Source organism: Eublepharis macularius, chromosome 5 (genome assembly GCF_028583425.1).
Source record: "Eublepharis macularius isolate TG4126 chromosome 5, MPM_Emac_v1.0, whole genome shotgun sequence".
NCBI classification, from domain to species: domain Eukaryota; kingdom Metazoa; phylum Chordata; class Lepidosauria; order Squamata; family Eublepharidae; genus Eublepharis; species Eublepharis macularius.
Window position 1 is genome coordinate 100,401,175 of NC_072794.1, and position 23,932 is coordinate 100,425,106.

The 23,932-nt window shown below is 40.4% G+C and overlaps 1 protein-coding gene across 6 annotated transcripts in view; it reads right to left on the reverse strand.

The window, feature by feature from the left end:
* Positions 1-23,932, reverse strand: part of PTPRF (protein tyrosine phosphatase receptor type F) — a 717,473-nt gene that overhangs the window by 103,470 nt on the left and 590,071 nt on the right. For all 6 annotated transcript variants that reach the window (XM_054979543.1, XM_054979542.1, XM_054979544.1 and 3 more), the window contains one exon: positions 3,667-3,777. In XM_054979543.1, the coding sequence (XP_054835518.1) occupies positions 3,667-3,777 (111 nt within the window). The remainder of the gene's footprint in view (positions 1-3,666; positions 3,778-23,932) is intronic.

Consider the following 23,932-nt stretch of genomic DNA (forward strand, 5'->3'; position numbering starts at 1 on the left):
TTACAAGCTACATTCCAAAATTCCCTGCCAGCCTCCAAAGGAGACCGAAGGAGTTGTAGTCTGTATATGACTGATTCAGTATACTCATGGGAAGAAGTGATGCTGTTATGAGGAAAACCTTAGCTCCCTTATCTTCTTTTCCCTGCGACTGAGCTTTCCCCCCCTTGTGCATTGAAATATGAACCAGGAACATGCAAGATTTTCAGGTTGTCACGAGAGCTACTGTAGTGTCAAGGTTTAGGCAATGAGTTGGAAAGTTTTCAAGTTCACTTAGCTCAACCACAAACACATTGTGTGGTCTTCAGCAAGCTTTATCTCCCAGCTTGAGGTCTTCATATCTGGTACCACCAGTCAATCTTACAGGGTATAGGGATTACATAAATAAGGTGTGTGAAATATTATAAGCACTTAGGAAAAGTACTGTATTAAGTATTATTACCTACCCACAGAATCACCTGGTTTCACAGATATCAGATACACAATTTACGTGGGTTTGCTGATTACTATATTTACCCAAAAGGAAGATTATTTTTTCAAGATGTTCCTTCAAGAAAAAGAGGAGGTTGTTTTCCATTTGCATGTAAATTACAAGAATGTACAGTAATTTTTTTTGAAAACCTTTGTCTATAATTTTTTTAGAAAGGCCATCTAATATTCATGTAAATATGCCTATTTGCTTTCCCCCCAAAACATCTCTTCCCATAAGCAAGTAGCCAGTCCAGGGTTTTTTGTCTCACTAGAGTAGGAACCGTGGTTTTGTGTATACAGGGAATTGCCAGTCAGATACAGCTGCCTCTAAGATATATTTAAACTTTTGTTTATTTAAATTCTATTTATGTATAAACTCATCTGTATCCTCATTGAGAAGAAAAAGCAGAGTAATAAATTTCCAAACAAACAAGATAAAAGGGCAACTCCCCCCCCCCTTTTAACAGTGCAGTGTAGCTACGTGTACCAAAGCACCGATGATCCCTCCTGGGTAAAGCAACCTCTCAAGAGGGAGCATTTTCAATCAGGGTAGGGAAGGGAGCACTTCCTGTGCCGCTCAGTTCTTAGTCTGAAACTGGAATTCCTGAGCTGTGTTTGCTAGGTCAACATTAGACCAGAACACTGATGTGTGGGTAAAGGTAGCTGTGGCAGGGCGGAGTTTCAGGCAGTAACAGACAGTCAGGAGAAAGATTAAGTAAGCATTCCACTCCTCTCCATGCAAAGCTTCCCTCCTAAGGGGGCTTTACAAAGGAGAAGAAGTTCTTAGAGCTTTCTTACACCTGGCTGCAATGTTGTGTGTTTGTATTACCTTTTTCTAAAGGACCACTGAGGAGATACTGAAGAAATCATCTTTGCAAACCTGATTGCTTTCCTGCCAAATTATGTTTCTAAGACTTTTTTGGTTTTCAGATTATTGGTTCTGTCAATTTTATGGTGGCTTCTAAAGTTTTAAGTTAAATCTAGATGGACCTCAGGATATAGTGTAACTGCTACTATCTGGTTTGCTTTTATTTTATTACTCTGTTGTTTTTATAATTTAATTGGTATTTTTATTTTACATTATTGTCAACTTCTGTTTGTAACCTACTGTTGTGTGCTTGTTAAGCAGAAAGATAGGATATGAATCTTAAAAATAAAATAATTAATAAATAAATACCATTCAATTATTATGTAGTTTACACGGCTACACAAATATAACTCATATATATTTTACTTTCTCAGATCTGAGAAGCAAGAAAACGAGCCTCATTTATTTAACAAAGGCATACATGATGGTTTTGGGACCAGATGAATTGTGAAAAGTCTTCCCCTATGCTGGTTATGCCACCTATTTTGTTTTGTAAAACAAAGCCACCTGCATAAATATTGTCTAGGAAACAGTACATATGGCAAACTTCCACAGGGCACAATTTATGTAGTAACCTGCCTTTTATATACTGTTGGGCTTTATCTCAATCCTGCAGCTTGGAGTCCAACCTTGTAAAGATTATGTGCAATAAAAAGGAAGCTTGTTCCAAAATTTATGCCTGAGAAATACGACGGTTAATAGAAAATGAGCCATACACATGAAACTAGAAACATCTCTCTACCAGCCTGGCTCACGTCACCTTATCTCAACAGCCAGCCAACCAGCCAGCTACCTGAACAACCTGCTCTTCGTATCAAGCCTGGGGTCACAGTTTATTGCACTCCTTAGAGTCCAAGGGGAGTCTCTTGCTAAATAAAGAAAGACTCAGCAAACAGGGAATCAGGCAGGTTTAAAGGTGAGGTTTCTTTGCCTTGGCAAGCTGTGCATTCAGGTGAAACATTACACTTCCCCAATTCTGTCTGCAAAGGCTAGACATTGCTATAGCATGCAACCATGGCCAAAAAAAGTATAATCATTTACACAACAATGTGAGCATGTGAAAAATTCAAATAAACATCCTGCCTCTATTCCTGGGTGAAATGAGACAACCAAAGTTTTACTAGCGATGGCTTGAACAATGATTTGTAAGAATTCAGAGAGTGTAAAGTCAATTCTAATCATATTGTGTGTGTGAAATGGGTGATTCTGCTGCACAGATAAAAAGTGATCTTCAGTTGGAAACTTCAGCTTTTGAAAGATTAGTCCACCAAAATTATTCTGCAAAAAGAAAAAAGCACCTGTAGAAAATGAGCACTGAGTACAATGAGAACAACGGAGACACCTAGAAGCAATCAGACAGCAGGTCATCTTGGCCTCTCTTGAGAATAATTTCTCCTCAGCTTGGTTAAGACTGCTCTTTTTCATAAATGGTGTGTGCATGTAGGTGTATGCTAAGGGGGAGGGGAGAAGGAGGAAGAAAAAGAGAAAGCAAGGCAGATGAAAATGTTACTTGAAAATCATTAGTTAGTAGGATTCAGGCCCTAAGAGAAAATAAAAAATGGGTTTAAACTGACAAAGAGTCAACGGTACCACATTACACTCATGTTCTTGTCCCTACACTTATACAAGTCCCAAGCCACCTCCTACTGCTGTCTATCATTATTGTCCAAGCTTATGTAAAATCTTACAAAGGGGGAAACACACTGTTCCCTTGAAATACTGAAGAGAAAATTCATCATTTCTTAATGAAGTACATGACTCTCTGCCCTTCAATTACAACATTCAGTATCAGATTTAATGTAGGAAAAAGGCCCCTCCTATTTTGAGCCTTGGGAATAACAGATAAGAAAATAGACTGGCGAAGTTGCTTTGCGCAACAAACTGCAGCTGATTCTCAGCAGGGATGGGAGTGATTGCAATAGCTGCAGTAATTATCCCTGTTGCTAAGGAGAAGCTGACCAAGACAACCTGCAAAAGCTAGCATGCCACTCAAAAACTAACTTTGATGTACCTGCTCCCTTGCAAGAAGAACAGGTGACGTCTAGGGTAAGAGCACCACTAATTTCATCCAGCCCAACACAGAAGCTACCAAACAAATAATTCTGACCTCCTCCCCTTCACCTCATGTTATCTCATGACATATTCTAGAACTGATTACTTCTATTTTATCATAGAAGCACTCGTGAGAGGAACCAGGATGAATTTCCAAGGTTCACTCATTCGAATACATGGATTAAGTGGGCATTTAAGTTGCATCATTCACACCTATCCCATGAATCATGTGACTAGGAATGCTAATGAAAAAAAGAAGAAATGGAAGCTTGCATTACCTCGTACATAAAGGTTGGCTGGAGCAGAATAACGGGTCCCTGCACTGTTTGTGGCGACACATTCATATTTGCCCTGGTCCGACTCCTCGCTGTTCTCAATTTGCAGGGCTCCTATATGGAAACAAGACACAGACAACATAGCTTATGGCAAAATCCTTACAAATACAAACAATTGGATTATGTGCCCCTATTCCGACAGGAGCACAAGAATATGGAGTCTCTGCTAAACATGTGACATGACATTTCTCGGAGAATCACTAAAACACTTACAATAGCCACAAGGCATCCATGCTTGTGCTAAAAGACATTTGGTGTGTCCAGCCTCTATTGCTGCACAGGCAAACAGGCTACTGGCACCATTTGATTTATTGTTTATGTAGACATCCATGGTTTTTTTTAAAGAGATTCCTACTAAGCAAAGAAATTTTCAAAAGAATTTGAGGTTTTCCAGTTAAAATAGCAGAGAAAAACTCAAGTCGATTTCAACCATTTGCTTTTTAAAGAAACAGATAGTGCTCCAACAGCAATTTTCAATTCTGCACACTATTCTCAAATTCTTTTTACTATCAAAATTCAGTTCTAAAAATTATACTTGTCCCTATCCCCAGACAGAAGTATGAATAACCAAATTCTGGAAACCTAGAAACAGAAAAGGGCCACATGTCGACAGGTTCCTTTGCTTCTCTGCCTCTAAAGAGTAATCCTCTTACTCATGTTAGTGAAAATATTTCCTTTATACTTAAAGGTGGCTGCCCACCACTACAGTAAAAACTGGTTTTAAATCCACCCAAGCAACTATATTTAGGTCTCAACCTAATGCTGCCAACATTGGACACAACTAAATGGAATGGCATTTACTAGATTTTTGCTCATTAGCCTGATCAACCTAAATGGGACCTAAGCATTATTCAGGTGTCTTCAACTGAATTCCCTTCATAATAGCATCCAGCTGCACATAAAGTATGCATAACAATGATAAAGGCAAAAAAATAATGTAACTAAGAGTAAAAGCAGCTAAGAAACTATTTCATGTTGATTTCAGAAGCTGAGATTCCAGAGGTGACAGGAAAGGGCCACAACTGCTCACAATCCACACACACACACCTGAACCAAGAGAGAAAGCATTAACCTATCTGCTTGTCAGAGTCTGAACTCATTTCCATTTGACAGGAAAAAACAGCATGGTGAACAGAAGCAGAAATTGCTGTCTCCACTCTTCCCACTTCAAGGCATTGAGGTCAAATTCAGTTTTCATATCATTGGAACAGAAGGAAAACTAATGTGAATCAACCGCTGCCACCTACATTATTTAGAAGGATAAATTGAGACTGTAGCCTAAGTCTATATGTCAGGGAGAAAAAATGAACTTCACTGAGTTCTGCCATGTAATAAAAATGCCGTAGAGTATCCTCCCTGTTGCTCTATTAGGGCTGAAAGTGGGACTGCAGCCAGACACCCCTGCTTCTTGCCACCTCCTAGAATGGTACTTGCACATGTCCTACTGGAAAGCAGTCTGCACTTTTGTATCTTGTTATTTGCTGCTCTGTCAAGCAGTTTTGAGCTTTAATGATGCAGACAAGGCAATCCTCAACAATATGTGTAAGATCTTACATGTAATAAGATGACGTGATGGTAACCTGAGCTGTAACTGATAAGCAATAAAAGGATTCAATTTTTTAACTTTCTCTGCTTTGATTGAGGAAATTTCTAAATGCATTGTTACCATGAAATAAAAGGGGTGCACATGCGTGCAACTTCACAAATGCACACCTAACTCAGGTGTGGAATCTCTGAGACTATTTACTTATTTAGAAAATTTGTTCAAGGCAATTCACAATAATACAACAAAACCAAACAATCAATAAAAGAAAAGAAAAATAAAACAAATCAAATCAATAAACTCTATGTCAATAGAACAGCCAACAAAAGCAGTCCAGGACATAAGAGCACATAAAACAGAGCCGTCTAAAATTATAGTGGTAAAATAGTCATCAGGTTAGGAGCAGACCAAAGAGGGAACCCCTTAATTAAAACTATGGGTAAACAGAAATGTTTTGGTTTGACACCAAAAGGAGAGTAAAGTAGCTGGGCCTCAAGAGGGAGGGCATTCCAAAGGAGAGATGCCACCACCAAAAAAACCCTGTCTTTTGTTGCCATCCACCTTACATCCGTGGGCACCTTGTGAAGCGGTTCTCAATCTCAACTACAGGGCTGGACAATATGTAGTAGACCATATTTCAGTACCTTGGCCCCAAGCCATATAGGGCCTTATAGGTAAGAAACAGCACTTCGAATGTATAGACTATGTATACATAGGCATATTTGGAAAAGATAACTTGGAAAGGAAGAGGCCATTCTAATTCAAAAATACAATTTTATGGGCTACAAGGGATAGGTAAAAGTCAGAAAATAGGCAATTTTACTAGCAATTCATACAATAAAAAAGTTCACTGCATAAGCAGTAAAAAGACCCATCTGGAACCAGACTCACAGATGCTTGCCGTATGGAGAAGGATTTTTGCATATCCCTCCCTGTGCACACTTGTATGAGAAGCATACAAAGGGAAAGGGCAGGATTCAAGTCCAGTGGCACCTTAGAGACCAACAAGAGTTTCAGAGTATAAGCTTTTGAGAGTCAGTTTCCTTCTTCAGTGCCACTGGACTCAAATTCTGCTGTTCTACTGCAGACCAGCATGACTTGAAACTATCCCCGGAGGAATGGATACAGCAAGGTAGTTTTAATTGTGGGTGAAAAAGGAACCCAATGTTAAGATTGTGAGAGAAGAGGCTTTGGGACCCAAGTACAGAGTTAGAAGAGGGAGGAATAGACAGAGGGCAGCTGTCTTTCACCTTAGGTATCTGGAATCCTCAGCTAGACTTGTTTGGGAAGAAATGGAGAAAAGAGAATGCTGGTGGAGGAAATCAGAGGGACAGATTGGATGGGAGAAACAAAATCTGGGGCTGCGAGTGGGGTTTTGAGAGGAAAGAGACAGTACAAATTGGATGAAGGGGAGAACTGGGCTGGAGTTCAGAAGAAAAGATAGATGACAAGATAGAAGGGAGAGATCACTAGAGTTGGTGCTGTAGTCCAGAAAGCTCAAGGATACAGCAACAGAATGAACTGGTAGGAAGATGGACGAAGGACTAGAAAGGAGATTACTAAACGTGGGGCAATTAGAGGGCAATGTCAGGAGGACAGAGTACAGTAGAAAGCTGGTAGTAAGCAGTAGGAAGGACAAAACAGGGAGGATTTAAAAAGGCTCCCACTTTGTCTGGGCCTGCCCTGGAGCATAAGCATGATCTTGTTGCTCAGCTTCAACAGTGTAAAAGTGGCAGTTCTTTTGGAGAGAAATTGACATGGGGGGGGAGTTGGATCTCTTATTTATTCCACTTTTTGTGGGATTTTTTGGTCAGGTGGTTTGAGAGGAGGAGTAGGAGCCACAACATTGAAGATAACTCTGGGACAGTGCTTATTTATGACAGGAGATGCTTTATCTTTTGTTATTCCATTGAGGAAGGAAGTCTGTGCTCTATCTGATAGCTTTGGAAATTTCTTGAGTGTTTAGGAATAGATTTTTAATGTGCTACAGACATCGGTCATCCCAGCTATTTTCTTTGGGGTGATCTCAGTGAGTGAAGACAAGCCTTTTGGCAGGGAGTATCACAACTCTCTTGTATATACTGTTAAAATCCTTTAGTAACATTAAACTTTTAATTCAAAGCTTTCTTAATGTATCATGATGCTCTCTGTTTTGTGATGTTATTTTACCTGTTTTCTTGGATCCAAGACTACATTATGGAGTAGACCTGAGTTACCTCATTTACCAGTAGGACCACTGGCTCTCTAAAACCTGTTGCTCATTTATAAACTCAGTGAATTTATCCTTATTATGACAATAGTGACTGAAGAGTGGGATTTATAAGGGTGTTTAATTGGTAAGCAGTTGCTGACAAAAAGGAGGATCTCCTGTGCCAGTGCCTTTGAAGTTGGCTCTTTAGGATACATCTATTCATATTTGCATGATACAAAACTAATACAACACTAAAAAGATCACTAGTGATTTTATGAATGAAGTCAATACTGATCAATCAGCTACCTATTTACATTAATTAACTATGGAAGGAATAAACAGACATATTTTAAAAAGAAATCTAGTAAGGAAGAAAAAGCCCAATACAAGTGAGCAGAGTTTAAGCCCTCTAGCACCTTAAGATCAACAGAGTTTCCAGGGTATAAGCTTTTGAGAGTCAACCTTCCTTTGTCAGAAATGAGTCTTTTTATCCCAGTCTGAAGGTGATAAGGGTGCTGCTGCAAAGAAGTAAGATATGTACAATGTGAGATGTAATTATCTTGATTAGAGCAGGGGCAGAAATGTAGAAAATAAGCATCTGTAGTGAGCTAAAAATACTGTATCTTTGTATTGTCGAAGGCTTTCACGGCCGGAGAACGATGGTTGTTGTGGGTTTTCCAGGCTGTATTGCCATGGTCTTGGCATTGTAGTTCCTGACGTTTCGCCAGCAGCTATGGCTGGCATCTTCAGAGGTGTAGCACCAAAAGACAGAGATCTCTCTGTCTTTTGGTGCTACTCTCTCTGTCTTTTGGTGTCACACTGAGAGATCTCTGTCTTTTGGTGCTACTCTCTCTGTCTTTTGGTGTCACACTGAGAGATCTCTGTCTTTTGGTGCTACACCTCTGAAGATGCCAGCCACAGCTGCTGGTGAAACGTCAGGAACTACAATGCCAAGACCATGGCAATACAGCCCGGAAAACCCACAACAACCATCATACTGTATCTTTATTCTGTCTGGGAAGGGGTGGGGGCATTGTTCTGAATTTGTGAACGTAATCAGTAATCTCATATTGTAATCTTCCCTTTAAATTTCTCTGTTTGAGGACTGCCATTCTTAGGTCAGCAATGGAATGTCCTGGAAGGTTAAAATGTTCTTCCACTGTTTTTTGAGAGTTGTGGTTTTTAATGTCAGATTTATGTCCATTTATTCTTTTGTGTGGAGACTGATCTGTTTGTCTGGTGAAGAGAGTGGAGAGGTATTGTTGGCACTTGATGGCATATATAGCACTGGAAGATGAAGAAATGAATTCACCTGAGGTGGTATGAATGGTGTTGTTAGGTTCAGTGATCAGGCTCTTAGGGTTAATATGGGGACAAAGCTGGCATCTTGGTTCACTGCAGGCCCTGGTCCCAGAGTCTGGGTCCATGTTAGGAACTGAATTATTGTGAGTAAGAAGTTGTTTAAGATTGGAGGATTTAAGATAAGTGGGCAAGAAAAGGGTTGTCTCCCAGTGCCTGTGAAGAGACGGGTATCATTGTCCAGCATAGGTTGCAGGTCATTAATGATGTGTTGAACCGGTTTGAGGTGAGATGTTTTGTTGTTGCCCTTTTTGGCTTGGGTGATTTTTGCAGCTTTTGGCTCCATATCTCTTCAGGTTTTCTTCTGAATTCTGGATGCTTAACTCTTCCTTCAGATTTCAGTGAGGCATTTCAAGGGTTCTCTTCCAGAAAGCACAGACAGAAAATTTGTGTGAGTATTGTAATTCCAAAAATGTCTGTTGTAGGTCCTGAAGGTGAGAATCTCTGAGGGACTAGAACTGATGCAGTTGTAGCAAAGAGCTTGACTGTAGACAATGGATAGTTTGGTGTATTTAGGATGGTGACTGGAGGCACAAAGATATGTTTGGTGATCAGTAGATTTCTGGTATAAGTTGTTTTTTATGCTTCCCTCATGTATTTGTACACTGATGTCTAGAAAATGTATTTTTTGTGTGGATTGATTCGTGGTCAGGTTAATGTTAGGGTGGAAGTTACTGAAGGCCTGGCAAAATTTCTCCAGGGCTTCTTTCCCAAGTGTCCAGATCATAAAAATGTCATCAATATAACTCATGTATAAAATCAGTTTTGATGGCTGAAAGATAAGGAAGCACTGCTCCAAGTAAGCCATGAAAATGTTGGCATATTTATCTGAAGGAATAAATTATTACCAAATCTGAAGTAGTCATGGGTGAAGAAAAAATGGCAGAGCCTGGTAATGAGGTCAGCTGTAGTGTTGTTAGAGATGATGTTCCCAATGGCTTGTAGAGCATCTTTGAGGATGATGTTAGTGTATAGAGACTCAACATCCATGGTGGTCAAAATAGTGCTATGAGTCTTGTACCTTGTCCATCTATTGCAGACCAACATGGTTACCCACCCAATATAAGTGTTCATTGAAATTATTGTTCCAAAAGATTAACATTGGTAGGAGTATAAACAAACAAAATAAGCTGATAACACTGTAACTGGGTTTGTTTAGGTAATATCATGAAGTGGGGGGAGCAGAAAGAAAAAGTTAGAGGGGATTCAATGTCTTCTGGATTGTAAGTCATCATTCAATCTCCGTCTACCCCTCCACCCCCTCCTCCACACACATCTATATACATCTCTCTCTCTTTAAGTTCTCCACAGTAGTTTCTAATTTGAGCCCATGTTAACTAATGGATTACCGGGAAAACTATCACTTTAGAGCTGTGGTGGAGCATCACTTTGTAGGAGGGATGCACATATACTTTTGGAGTCTGGCTTTCCCAGCCCACGGAGATCCACTATAAAGACACGTCATTCTAGTAGAATTTTACTTTTACTGCACAGAATATTTCCTTTTTCACCTCCACTGCACCTTGCTTCTTGTTCTACGATGGGGCAGTCTACCACCTTCACAGATATTTGTACAAGGTGGGAGCTAAGTTTGCTTGAATTTTTGCTACCATTCTGTGAGCAGGGTTAACTGAAGTACTGCTTCAGTTTGGCTGGTATCTTTCCTGCTCTGCCTGCTCTTGTATGTGCTAGAAGAGCAAGGAGAGAGGGGTTACTATTAAAGGGTCAACAAAGTGTGCTGCTACTTGTGCAGTCCAGGCAGAACATTTACAAATGAAACTAAAAGGTTGCAGCCCTCTTTTTGGTTTACGGCTATGCGAATTTCAAATAATTATGAGCAAAAAGAGATGATGTTGAGGATTCAAAAATACCTACTCAAAATGAGTAGCAGGGCTGGTCATAACTATACTTCATGGCTGCATTACACAAACACATTTTGCTTGCAATAATTTTGGTGGTAGCTTGTAAAACCTAGGGATGATGGAAAAAATGGCCTTATTTGTTTACCTCTTGTTTGTTCCTGATCTAAAATGATTACAAGTCACAAATTTGATTCAGCAAGCTATATGTAAAAGAGCAAAGTCATAGCAGAATGTGCCAGAGTCAATGTATGTACTAGGTTCTGTTTTAAGGTAGCAGGGAGTATTGTTCTTCTGGTCTCCATGCTCATTTGGTATTTTTCTTAAGCAAGGCTAGGATTTTTTTGTAGAAAGATTTAATGAAGTATCTGGTAAATATTTTGTGGGTGTGGGCAGTTTTGCAATTACTTCAACTGCTTGCATATCAGGTGCCCTTCACTCTGTGCTTAGGGCCTATCTTACTTGGTTTCTGTTAGTACTAAAAGTTTCCTGCTGACTTTAACAGCATAATTCTAAACAGAGTTACTCCAGTCTAAGCCCATTGATTTCAATGGGCTTAGACTGGAGTAACTCTACTTAAGATTGCAGTGTAAATCTAGTTTCCTGAATAACTGTAAAATCTCCCTGGTAATTTCATATGCTTGTGTGTGTGAATGAACAAACATGTTACCAACATCAGACAAAATCTGTTTTCTGGATTCCTCTTTCTATTTATTCAACATTTGCATCATGTATGCATAGTGGATACTGGGGCTAAAATAGAAACCTTGGGAAGTTCTTTCAAACCAATAAGTGTTGCGCTTTAAAAGTAAATGCAAATTTGTATTGGCGTGATGAATGAAGTAAATCAGAATGGAATGCATTCCCTGTATTTAGTATAAAATAAATTTTGGCTTCAGCAGCAATGGCTGCAAGCATCTGACAACAATAGGGAGAGTCAAAGTGTTCAAAGTGCATGAAAATAAAACATTATATGCCATATGACATTGTTCACATGCAGGACTGGCCACCAAGGAGCATCACAAATAGACTGACTGCACCATACTTTAACAATCTCTCTACAGCTGTGTCCCATTTTTATTTCTGCATCCAGTGGGTATCTTGTACTGTTTCTGAAGTGACCTTCTCCATTTATGAGCACACAGTCATCTATTTTACCACTTTCTGCTCATTTTTAATCCACACTCTAGGGACCAGGAATTTTCCTATAAGTTCGCAACAGGAAGTAGTGTCTTTTGCTATTGGAATCAATCTGCTAGGTCTACAGTGAGGTTATACTTTTTAAAAAAAGGATTTTTGCAGATGCCTTCCCTAAATGTCGGTTGTGTGAAAAGTATACCGGGGGGAGGAGGCAGAATGAATTAGTTTTAATAGAGAAGTAGTTGAGTGAAGGAACAGAAAGTGTGTTGGATCCCATCAAAAGAACCACACCATGCCTTTTGTCGATTTCCCTCTCCTATGAGAGCCTTCCAACTCTCATCCATCCCAACATTTCTTGGGAATTTTGGGCAGCAGTGTGTGTGGGGGGGAAGCTGCCTTTCTGTGCATGGACATTTTGGAAATAGATTTCAATTAAGAACAGGTTGGAGTTCAGTAGGGATTGCAAAGATAAATACTTTTAAAAATGGCTGAAAAGTTCTGCAGGTGCCACTACCCTACATTTCTTCAGGAAAGGACAACATGACATCCTGGCTGTGGTAGTACCTGCAACGTTACTGAACATTAAGAAATCTGATGCCCAAACAACATGTTATCTTCCATAACTATTTTGGAAGACTATTTTCTCTTTTCCAAATGCAGCTACTGGGACTACTTTTTTGAGGGGACAAAGGACCTGGCTTGGGAGGAGGGTTCATCGCTTCTCTGCTCTTCTCTCATTGAAAAATGGTAACCCAAGTTTGTAACCACACTGGAGAAAACAGTGTGCCTTTTTTCAGTCAGAAAATTAGAGGAGGAAAAGGTTAGGGAATTCCTCTCCCTCTGCACTGTTGTCTCTCAGCCCTAGCGGCTGCATTGAGAAAGGGAGAAAAAGCTTTTTGAAAAGTATCATGGAAGAAACCATAACGTAGTTTGAGGCTGAGCAACATGAACAGCAAAGTTCAGGGTTTTTAACCTAGACATTCAACAGTAGTTTCACACGGAAAGCTGCAGGTCTGCAGTCTTTACTGCTTAACTGGTGCTCATCAAGAATACTTGCCTTTTATTTCTGGTCAATTCCTCTACTAGGTCTGCTAAATGAACATTTCTATGATTGATAGGTGCTACTCAGAAAGGCAGCCAAATACCCCTAAGCCCATTTTAACTATCTTTACTGCCAAAAATGCAAAAAAGGGAACCACCACAGCAGTTTTTCTATTAATGCTTGTTATGTTCATCTCCTCCCTGAGCTTGATGATTGGCATAATTGGGACCTGGAAAGAATGCTGAGCTGCTCTGATATTTACAAGAGAGGCAGTCACTGGCCGTTTCCAGACGGCCCCCCGCCTCGCGAAACGTCGCGCGTCGTCGCGCGTCGTTGCGCAGAAAACGCGAAATATCGCGTTTTCTCGCGCGAGTTTTGCGCGACGTCGCGCGACGCGCGACGACGCGCGACGTTTCGCGAGGCGGGGGGCCGTCTGGAAACGGCCACTGTTGCTTCTGTGAAACTGAACAGCACACAAGGGCAAATGCAAGAACTCAACCATATTTGGCTTCCTTTGCTGTATCATGTGTCTGGTCTTCATTTACTCTCTCGTTCCAGATACTACTACTACTACTACTACTACTACTACTACTACTACTACTACTACTACTACTACTACTACTACTACTAGGTGTAGATCTCAAGATAAGCATCACAGCCAGGCTGCCAAAGGGTATCAGTTTCTTAGGAGGACACTAAGGACAAAAGCATCTGGAAATCTGTCTAATATTAAAAGTATTATATAAAAGGTATCTTTAGGATTTCAGAGGCCTCTGTCATTTTTCTTTCTTTCTGCTTTGCAGGTATGAACATACACTGGAGGAAAAATCTAACCAATCTGTGCTTTCTACCACTTTTTAAAAAATTCTTAAGCACAGAGAAGCTCATTCTAAGAAGAGTTTAAAATGTTATTTTAATGTTCCACTACTACTCATATACTCAGCATGGCATCTCAGAAGTGTCAGGGTTTCCATGACATTCCAAAATTTTCTGCTTCTATAATAAACAGCAGCTTGAGGCATTTCCCATTATATGTATTTAATTTCAGTCTATGACAACACAAAAAACCTGTGAACTTTTATAAAGGAAAGATGTGTTGTTTCTTCCAAGGAACTTTTATTGCTGCCTATTGGCCATCCTTCAAAACATATATCCATTCTATCGTTCTCTGGTCTAACCTGCCAGTCACCAGCTGGGCCCATGCATCTCTGAACAGTCTATCAAAACTCACCCTGACCTTTCAGCCTGGGTCTCACCTGAAAGGCAAAGGGGGAATGTTAAAAGCGACAACACGTCTTGCAAACATAGAGCTCTCAGCTAGAAAAATGACAGCACCTCTGGACAGCAAGAGCAGGGCTTGCAGCTCCAAGACCCAAAGTAAAGGTTAGCGTCAGAAACAAAATTCTTTCTATAGTTGTTTGGCTTAACTTCTCACTACACATTCAGTCAATAGGTAAGGACTGTGCTTGGGCTTCATGGCCTGCCACACAAAATATATCTATCAAAACACACCATCAAAAAATCCCCATCCCATTTATTGTGCATACAGAGTCATTAGTTTTGACGTATTTCCAGTTTAAATTCCAAACGTTCAACAAACTTACCTTGGTGAAGACCACAGTTCAGATATTTGAGTATAACCTCCCTTTCACAAAAAATGCCTTTACCTACCCAACTGGTATCTTTAGAGACTCAATTGCCTGTGTGTTGTTTACCAAAGGGTATCAGTCTGGTGGAAATCCTGTATGAGATGCCAAGAGGTGGTTGTTGGCACTTACAGAAATGTTGTCTTTGACATTCAAGCAGGGAACATACTTTTTAAATAATGTCAAGCACATTCTTAAAATATCTCATTAAAAGTCAGATGGGGAAGTTTATGTTTTATGAGATGGATGATTCTCGTTACAGAAACCCATTTCCCCAAGCAGGATATAAAGAACATCTAGGCGGTTCTGGTGCTGAGTCATTAATGTCCTCGGTTGACAAGCAGAACTTACTGCAGTTATATGCAGAGAAAGGCCCAGCCTACTGTGGGCATAGATGTAGTGGGGAACATGGCCTGCATGGCTGCGTAGCATTCTGTCATTTTGTTTTAAGATTTGTGATGGAAATGGAGAAATAGTTTAAAGAACTTATAACATCACAGCTGTCAATTTTGGAGCATTCCAAAAAGAGGATGACAGATAAATTCATAACAAAAGAGGTTTGCAGGGTTTTTTTGCTGACCAAGATTTCCCATAAAGACAAGTTGATGTAAATACACTTGAAACAGCAACTCTCATTTGCTCTAAAATTGCTTAACGAGAACTGAAAAACATTAACCCCCAGCAACAGAACCAGTCCCAAAGAGTTGGCTATTAACTTCCAGCAGTGATTCAGTGGAGAGGGAAGGAAAGAATGGGAGCATTGGACAAATGAGTGACAGTAATTTAGTGGTGGTAATAAGTTTATCAGGAAATTCAGGGGTCAGTCAACAGCAGTAGCAGAAGTCAAAAGAGCTCAGAGTTTCAGGCTACGTAGCAATTATTAACACTTTAAAATTAAATTCCAGGGACCATTTTGAGTGTACAGACTAGGAAACAGCCCCCTTTAAAAGAAAGGATTATCTCCAGCACATACAGGTAGTGAAACTAGCAGGACTGAGGAATGCAGAGCTGTCACATTGGAGAGAGGTTGAACAACTGAAGAATTCAGTCAGGCAGACACACATCTGATTAACTGATTCATAACAAATCTTCAGTGCTATGGTTCCCTAGGTTCTTGTCAGGCTTCAGAAAGGGTGGAGCTGGCTTTTTACATCTCCTCCCTTTACCTTCATATTAGATGGGTGAACAAATTGGAAATGAACATCCACAGGTCTCGAAAAAAAATGCTGCTTATCTCCCAGCCAGATTTGCCCAACATTTCATTTTTCAAAGATTAATTTCACCTCTGCCAGCCATAGTACAAAAGAAACAGCTTCACTGTTCTTTTCTGAAAATGTTTGCATCCTTAAACACACCACAGTGGCTAGTTCTTCTAACGTGTCTGGACTCATAGCCCCAGAGGGTGACCAAATTTGAAAGATCTAAGACGTCACTGCCCTCTGCGGCACAAGGGGCAGAGGAGGGAGAACATTTTCTACTCTGAAAACCTCCCGTTGAATAACCCCCTTTGACCTGCACATACCTACAATGGATGGTTCTACAAGCGGCCATGTTAAAAATAAACAAAAACAAGCACACAAGTGAGGGAACTGTGGATGAGCAAGTGTGCTAACAGAGTTTGGAGTGAAATAACAGCTAGAGATGAGATACTGCTGGAGAAGTGGCAGGGCAGTAAGAAAATGAAGTGACATGACAACTAGAGGCACAGTTCAGCATTCTTACCTCTGATTGGTGTACCACCTGGTGAGGTAATTTGAATGCAAATAAGATCAGAGAGAAGTGTTAGTACAAAGAGGAAAGGAAGAAAATTGTAACTTAAAAGTTTTTCAAAGCTAAATTTTGCTATTCACGTAATAGGAGTAAACATCAACAAAAAAGATGTGCAGTAACAAGTTAGAGTGATGTCCTCAGGAAGTTAGTAAAGCTCTCTGCTACCAAAAACACAACATCTGGCCCCATTTTTCCAGTTACAGTTTTGCTGTTCTGCACAAAGAAGAGTGCTGACTAATAGGCAAAGCCACTTGCATTCACTGCCACAGCTGAAATGGAGGAGCTTCTGGGGAGATGGGTGCCGTGCCCTTTCATTCTGCCAAAAGATGGGGCTGTTGGTGTACCAGAGTGAATGGACTGAAGTGTGTGTAGGGAGAAAAGTTAAGCATATGGTGGTTGGTGTGAGACACATTATTGGTTTAAGATTATACAGACCGTTGGGGACAAAATCTGCTGATTTCATAAGTGAAACTTAAAAGTTGAGTAACGAATACAGGGGTAACATGGACAGTTCCTACATTAGGTTCCCCCTGGTGAGAAACTGCTGTCATATACTTTTGAATTTTCAAATAAAACTGTAAAGAAACTTTCTTCAACCTTTCATTAGACCAATGGAGTACCAGGCAAGCTCTGCACAATTTGTGTACTAGATAATTCCTACCCTCTTTATAAGGGAGCTGAAATTAATTCCACATGCTATGAATGCATCTTATAAGGAGGGCTTAATAATGAAGCTAAGATGCTCCAAAGAAGCCAGCAGAAGCACAGCTACATACAAGGATTTGCTCAGTTGTGGGCCTCATTGTTAGCAAAGTCCAGACGTGCAGAGGGAGACCTGTGTATGTAAGCTGACATAAAAACGCTCTGATCCCCAGTTTTGTCCCCTTGGTCTCATTTTGTGCAAATGAAGGCTGTTAGTAAGGGGAGGGAAATTCATGCAGATCTAATCTGTAGGCAGTTCATGGTATGTGTTGGTTTGATGCAGATTTTGCACATCAGAGCACCAAGCACTTACCAACGTTAACTGGGGAGTTTAAACAGACAGAAAGAGAGGGTTAAACAGGACACAGAGCGTCAAATCATGTTCGGTGTATTGATCAATAAATACCAGTAAGCATACGAGTGCTGTGTATCTGAGATTAACCGCTCCCCACATTCCATTATCCACAGCACTGATCACCCAATGGGAAACAAAGAAAGACACTCAAAGAGTTTCTGTAAATACAAAGAAGGCAGATTTTAAGCATGTTTAACTTGCCTTTTAAAGAGTAATTAAAATATTTACACTTATTATCTTTCCTTCATTCTCTCCAAGCGCCTGTTCCTTCAGGCAGTAGCCCCAGCTTTTAATCAGAAGAAGCAGTTTCAACTGCTTCGTTTAGCATTCTCCACAGCTAAATGACATTACTCCATTTTCACTTTATGGCTGGTTTATATTTTCTGATGCACAGATAAGTGAAGCATCAGGAAGGCTCTCACCATTGCTGAAGTTGTGGGTAATCTCTGCCATAATAAATCTGCTGCCTATTTATCTGTTTTCTTAACTACCATTCCATTCCGCCTGACATAACTGTTCTTATCACGAAAGCATACGTGGCTCACAAGCTGTACTAACAGGGAGAAGAGGGTTATTGCTTTATGTCCACTAAGAAAATGTGCTGAGTGCTCACTTTTTTCTAGTCTCCCTCTTATTTCTATACTTGCAGAGATACTCCCAGCCTAAGCAGATTGATTTCAGGGGGCTTAGAGTTACTGAGCAAAAGCCTGCGCTGTTAACGGTTCTCAGTCCAGACTGACATTCCCTCTCCCCATTTCTGCAGTTAACAGACACCAGATACCTCAAAAAGCCCAGGAAGCCCTGCTGGTTTCTTGGCTGACTGAAGCAGCACTACCTGTTTTACACAAGCAGATCTCAAACAAATCTTTAAATATACCCAATGCTAGTAACTGAAAACTCTGTATGGAAATGTCTATGCAAATCTAAAGAATCTAGCACACATTCAAAATGGATTCCCTAACTGTAGCTCAATTCTTTTGTATTTCGGCCCAGGCTTTAGGTCTCAGTGCACATGGTAACTCTTTCTAGAGCTAAGAGTGCAATGAAGCATCACACCTACGTGGAGGACTGGTGACCACAGACAGCCGTAGAAAACCAACAAGCGGTCACACAGAACTCTCCAGAAGCCTTCATGATCGTGGCCAGGATCACTTTCCCCACTAACAAGTTCATTTGTTGAACATGGGAGATATGTACCATAAAAGCAAAGGTTAGGCCAGGAATCTCCCAATGTGGTACCCATGGGCACCATGGTGCCCACTGACACCTCTCCTAGCACCTTTCAAATGTTTTTAGAAAGCTGAAGGGGCCAGTTGGGCTTCTGCCCAGGAGGGCTACTGATTGGCTTTGCAGACTTAAAAAAAACATTACAGCAACCATTTGTGGCAGACAGTTTGTGACTGCGCTCGCCGCTCGGTGTCAGAATTCCAAAGGTGCCCGCAGACTCAAAATTTTTGGAGAGCGCTGGGTTAGGCAAACTTTCTCATTCACAAACTCAATGGAATACAATTTCAAAATGGACCAAAATTCAGAAGCTGCCAGTGTATCCTAACAAATATGCTTGTTTTGTTCTATATGCATTATTAAATATATGTGGTGTTCTACATAGTGAATGACAGGTTGTCTACTGACCAAGAGCTGCCCTTGTCCGACTTCTTGCCAGTACCTTCAATGTTCTCAAATGCTAAAATATTAATAAATGAGACTATCAACATTGCACTAAATGCCCTAATCACTACATTAACATCTGTATTAGGAGCATTCAGGATTGAATGGACTGGTATTCTTCCAGTCTGAGGAATAAGATACCGGGTACAACTTCTGGAATATAACACTATATTATCTACAGGTGACCCAATACCCCCAAAACAGAAGCCTGACTTTTCCCAATGTGCAGCCATACATAATAATATTGAAGAGAAAGCTGGTATGTAAGCCTTTAGAAAAGCCTACAAATGTGAATGCAGAACACCAGCATTGTCATATAAGGATCCCCTGCTCTAAGCAAGCCATATTTCTGTATTTTCTTTCACCATGAGTGCACAGGAAGCTCTGGCCTTAAGGACTCTGTCTCTGGCTCCAAGCTATTCCATGCAATAGGAAATAAATTTAGCCACATTCCCATCTTAAGTGATACGTTTGGGGTCCATTTCAGCTAGTTTGTAATAAGTGCTCCTAAACAAATGAGATGTTTTAACAGTATGAACATGATATACTCATATATTCACATATATACACTATTTATACTCATAGAATCACAGAGTTGGAAGGGGCCATACAGACCATCTAGTCCAACCCCCTGCCCAGTGCAGGATCAGCCTAAAGCATCTCTGATAAATATTCATCCAGCCTCTTCTTGAAAACTGTCACAATGAAGGAGAGCTCACCACCTCCCTAGGCAGCTGATTCCACTTTTGAACTACTCTGACCGTGAAAAAGTTTTTCCTAATGTCCAGCTGGTACCTTTGTGCATGTGCATGCCGGTACCTTTGTGCATGTACTCTTTAACCATTTCAAGTTCCTTCAACAATTTCAAGTTTATTGGCTGTAATCAGCCTCTCTCAGAGGACATTTATATAGCTGTTCTCAAAACAACTGCCCACTGAGTCTTGCCTTCTCTCATATTTGTGGTAGCCCTTTTCCAGAGTAGGGGGCTTTTATTTCCTGCAGCATCTGAATTTTGCCAGTGTCTGGGTTGTTGCCTTACCTGTAAAATTACCTGATAGCAGATATAATCTCAGAAGCAGTACCTGATGTCCTCAGAAATGTCATCCTTTAGTAATTATGCTGTCTACATAACACCTGATTAGCTAATGCTAATGCATGATCTTGAGCTCTTGCATTGCCTCTCATTGGCACCTGCACTCACTTTTACTTCCAGCACGAGGTAACTGTCTCCTCCACCCTTTAGCCCCATATTTTTACCCTACCAATCAGAGACACTGCCATACCTTCATCCTCTATAGTCTTATCAGTTAAAAATGTAATATACCTTTATTGTATTTTCCAACATTGTTTTACAACTCCTGAAACCCAAACCTAAACCTAGAGCACCATGCTATATTAATATATACAATTAGTAACACTAAAACTTACAAAGCAAATTAATTAAAGAGCATCCAAGGGACAATGCGGCCAAGCCCTGATACAGCTCTTTTTTCTGAGCTGCATATCCCTGACTTAGGAAGCAATCCATGAACCTTACATAATACCACATATAAAATGTGTGACATTTTGAAGCCAACATGAAAACAGCTGAGGTTTAAAACCTTTACACATTTTGCCAAATACATTTGCTTCTTAAGTTCCAACTATTTTACCCAATTCTGTGACTTTATTCTTCTTTCATGGAATGTTATACAGATAAGCCAATCTGCTTCTATCAGAATGTCTTGTCTGCAGGAATTTTATGATTAATAATTTGTTACTATTGACTTTATTTTTGAAATTAATCCTTTATTCACAGTTGGAAAAAGTATTAAGAAATTGCCTGTCTAGTTCTTTCCAAAATGTCATTCCAGATGTCATAGGAAGAGACAGGGTCACAATCCAGATCTGTCTACAAGCCTTCATCAACAGGAAATGCAGAGATGGTGACTAAAGGCTTATCCAGATTTTAAAATTTGTGGACTTCTTCCTAAGCAGAGGAATTGTGCTAGTTCCAAGCTAATGGCAATGGTACAATATTCACATGTATGGTAAAGGGGTAGAGTAGATATGGACGGACAGCTTTGTTACAGAAGGGATAGTCTTGCTACTGAGAAATAAACAATCGATCTCCCACTCCCTCTTTTTTTAACAACAAAAAACAGAAAACTCCTCCCAAAACAGGTGTACTGTAGTTGTGGGCAGAAAGAGCACATAATGTTCCAAGGTAATGAAGAACATTTACAAAATGGTAGGATGTTGCTGTATGAGAGGGGACAGCATTGCTGATATTGACATAGCTCCCTCCCCAACCCTTTCAAGGGCCTACATAAGTGTTTCTGTAGTTGAGTATTCCGCGTCTAAAGACATTTTAAAAGAAAGCTTTAGAAACAGTCATAAAAAGGCATTGTAGGGGGTGAGTGGGAAAGACAGTCGCACCATTAATCAGAGGTGTCACAGGTGCTAGCCAACAGTTGACTGCAACACTTATACAACTCTATTCTTCACTGCACTCTAAGGACCAAACCAGATGAAACCTGAGAATTTACAGATCTGTGATCAGGTCATCTAAGCGTTTTTCAAAAGGAAACAGCTGCTACTCAGGGTTCTGATTCAGATTGGGATCTGGGTGTAGAGAGAGTTTACCTTCCCTTTTACATTTTGATGAATTGCAACTGTCCTCCACCAGCAGTTATTAGACTCATAAGGGTGAAAAAGACAAATACCCTCTCCTTCCAATCTGAGCACTGAAAAATGCTATATCCCCAAAACAGCATCATTTCCTTAAAGGATCCTGTGCAACAATTGAGCAATATCTGCATTTCTATTGCTTGATTAAATCAGTTTTGAAAAACCCAAAAGGGCTGATTAAGGGAAATACTGATTTTAAAACATAAAAACAGAATATTATCTAGAAAGGCACAAGTGTGCAGCAGCTGAGTAGTTATAATAGTGCTTGTTCTGAGTCCTATGCAGCCAGAGTTACAAAGCCCCCTTATTTAGTTTATGAAGGTGAAATATAAATAGGGTTTCCAGATACCTGCCACTGATGGACAAACTCCTGGGGATTTGCCCCTTTGCCAATTGCCCAGTAATCGGTGGGAGGGGGCAAACTTCTGGAGGTTGCTTGCCACTGGCAGGCACCTCAGGAATGTGATGGAAGTGACATCATTGCACTGGCCGTGGAAGCGTTCCTGCACTTCATTTGGGGCCGATTTAGGCCCCAAACAGGCTGTGCGGAGCGCGGGAGTGCTCTCACAGCCAGCATGGTTACATCACTTCTGGAAGATCAACACGCTGCCAGCACACCGTAAGTGCCGGGTCCCCAACCCTCCTGATGGGAGGATAGAGGGGCCTGGAAACCCTAAATATAAATGAAGAACTAAGCACTTTTGTTTTGAAATAAGCTCTACTGACATTGAGGCCTACTTCCATGTAAAGGTGATTATTACTGGGGTACACATTAGTTGTGCTTTGTGAGTTCCTTTCCATTTCTCCAAGTAAAGACGTTAACCTCTCCTCCAAGCATGCTATAAGGAAGTCTGCAAACCTCATTTACCAACATATATCCTGATCAATTCTCTCTCAGGTCTACAGATGTGCTATCAATTTCTAACCAGCCCTTTGGAAAGTCAAGTGTCTTCTACAACCAGGGAGCTCTATGACAGAGTTTGAATCCCAAGTGAAATTCATTTGAGACACTGCTTGAGTGGAAGAAAGAAGCAAAGCAAACTTTGGACATGACAGCAGTGCTGAACATGTGTTTTTACATCCAGCCCCCATCCCACCCCAAGTTTGCTCAGCAACAGCCAAGTGCATATGATATGAATGTTGCTGAGAAGCCAGTATGTGTCTAAAGGTTGCTCATCTATGCTCCTAAATGCGGCTGCTGATTTATTAAGTATGGAGAGCACGGATCCAGGGGTGCACATAGCAACTTTCATGATAAAATAGCAAGGGTGAGACATTCTTTCAGCACAAACATCTTGAGATTAATGTAATGGTCACTGTGAAAGTATATAAACTGTATCAGTGTAGTGAGTGCGCTCACTGCTCTATATGAGGAGAGCCAAGTGTAGGACTGAGGTTTAACACAGGTGTCAGCAGAGAGCTAATTATAATCTTATTTATCCCTTATGAAGCTGCTTTATTCCCAAGTCAGACCACTACTGCAGCAAGTATGGAGTACTTTGGGGTCTGGCTTATGAGCATGCATACTGCAATTAAGTACTCAGTAAAAATCTCTCACACCCTCAGTGGGATTTTCTTTGCTTCCCATCCCCATTTGGCACTACTACTGCATCTAGGCATTTTAAAAAAATTACTGAAGATACTGCACTTCAGGGGAACATAATGGAATTGTTGAAATGTTTAACTCTCTTTGGTACATTCAGAATTGAAATATTTAAATTATAAATAATTGATATGCATATTTTAATGTGCTAAGTGCTTTACAATCTTGATCTCATTCATCCCCACACCAGTCCACAATTTCACTCAAGAGTCCATAATGGAGACTGAGATTTCAAGTCCAACATGTTATGCAGTGCACCATTACACCCAGGGGTGGGCAAAATATGAACCTGCATATTTCAATTTCGGAACTGGCAAATTTGTATCAGTGTGTCAAACATGAACAACATCTCATGCAGTGTGTTTTGCTATCTTATTCCAAAAATATTTTTAAAAACAGAGTATGTTTTGGAAACTGAGTAGGGACAGAGATAATTGAGCAACCATTTATTCATGAATCAAAATCTTTTTCTTCAACCTCTTGTTAAAAGTGGTACAGCTTGAACATCTGCTCCTTTACTCTGAACGTAGAACCCTGTAAGGAACTCCTCAGCAGAGGTGGAGTGACTCACATTACACACTTATAACCTGATATGCTACTGAAGTATGAAGAACCACCACCCTCTTTTGATGGAGCAGGGAAAAGAATGCCCTCAGAAGTG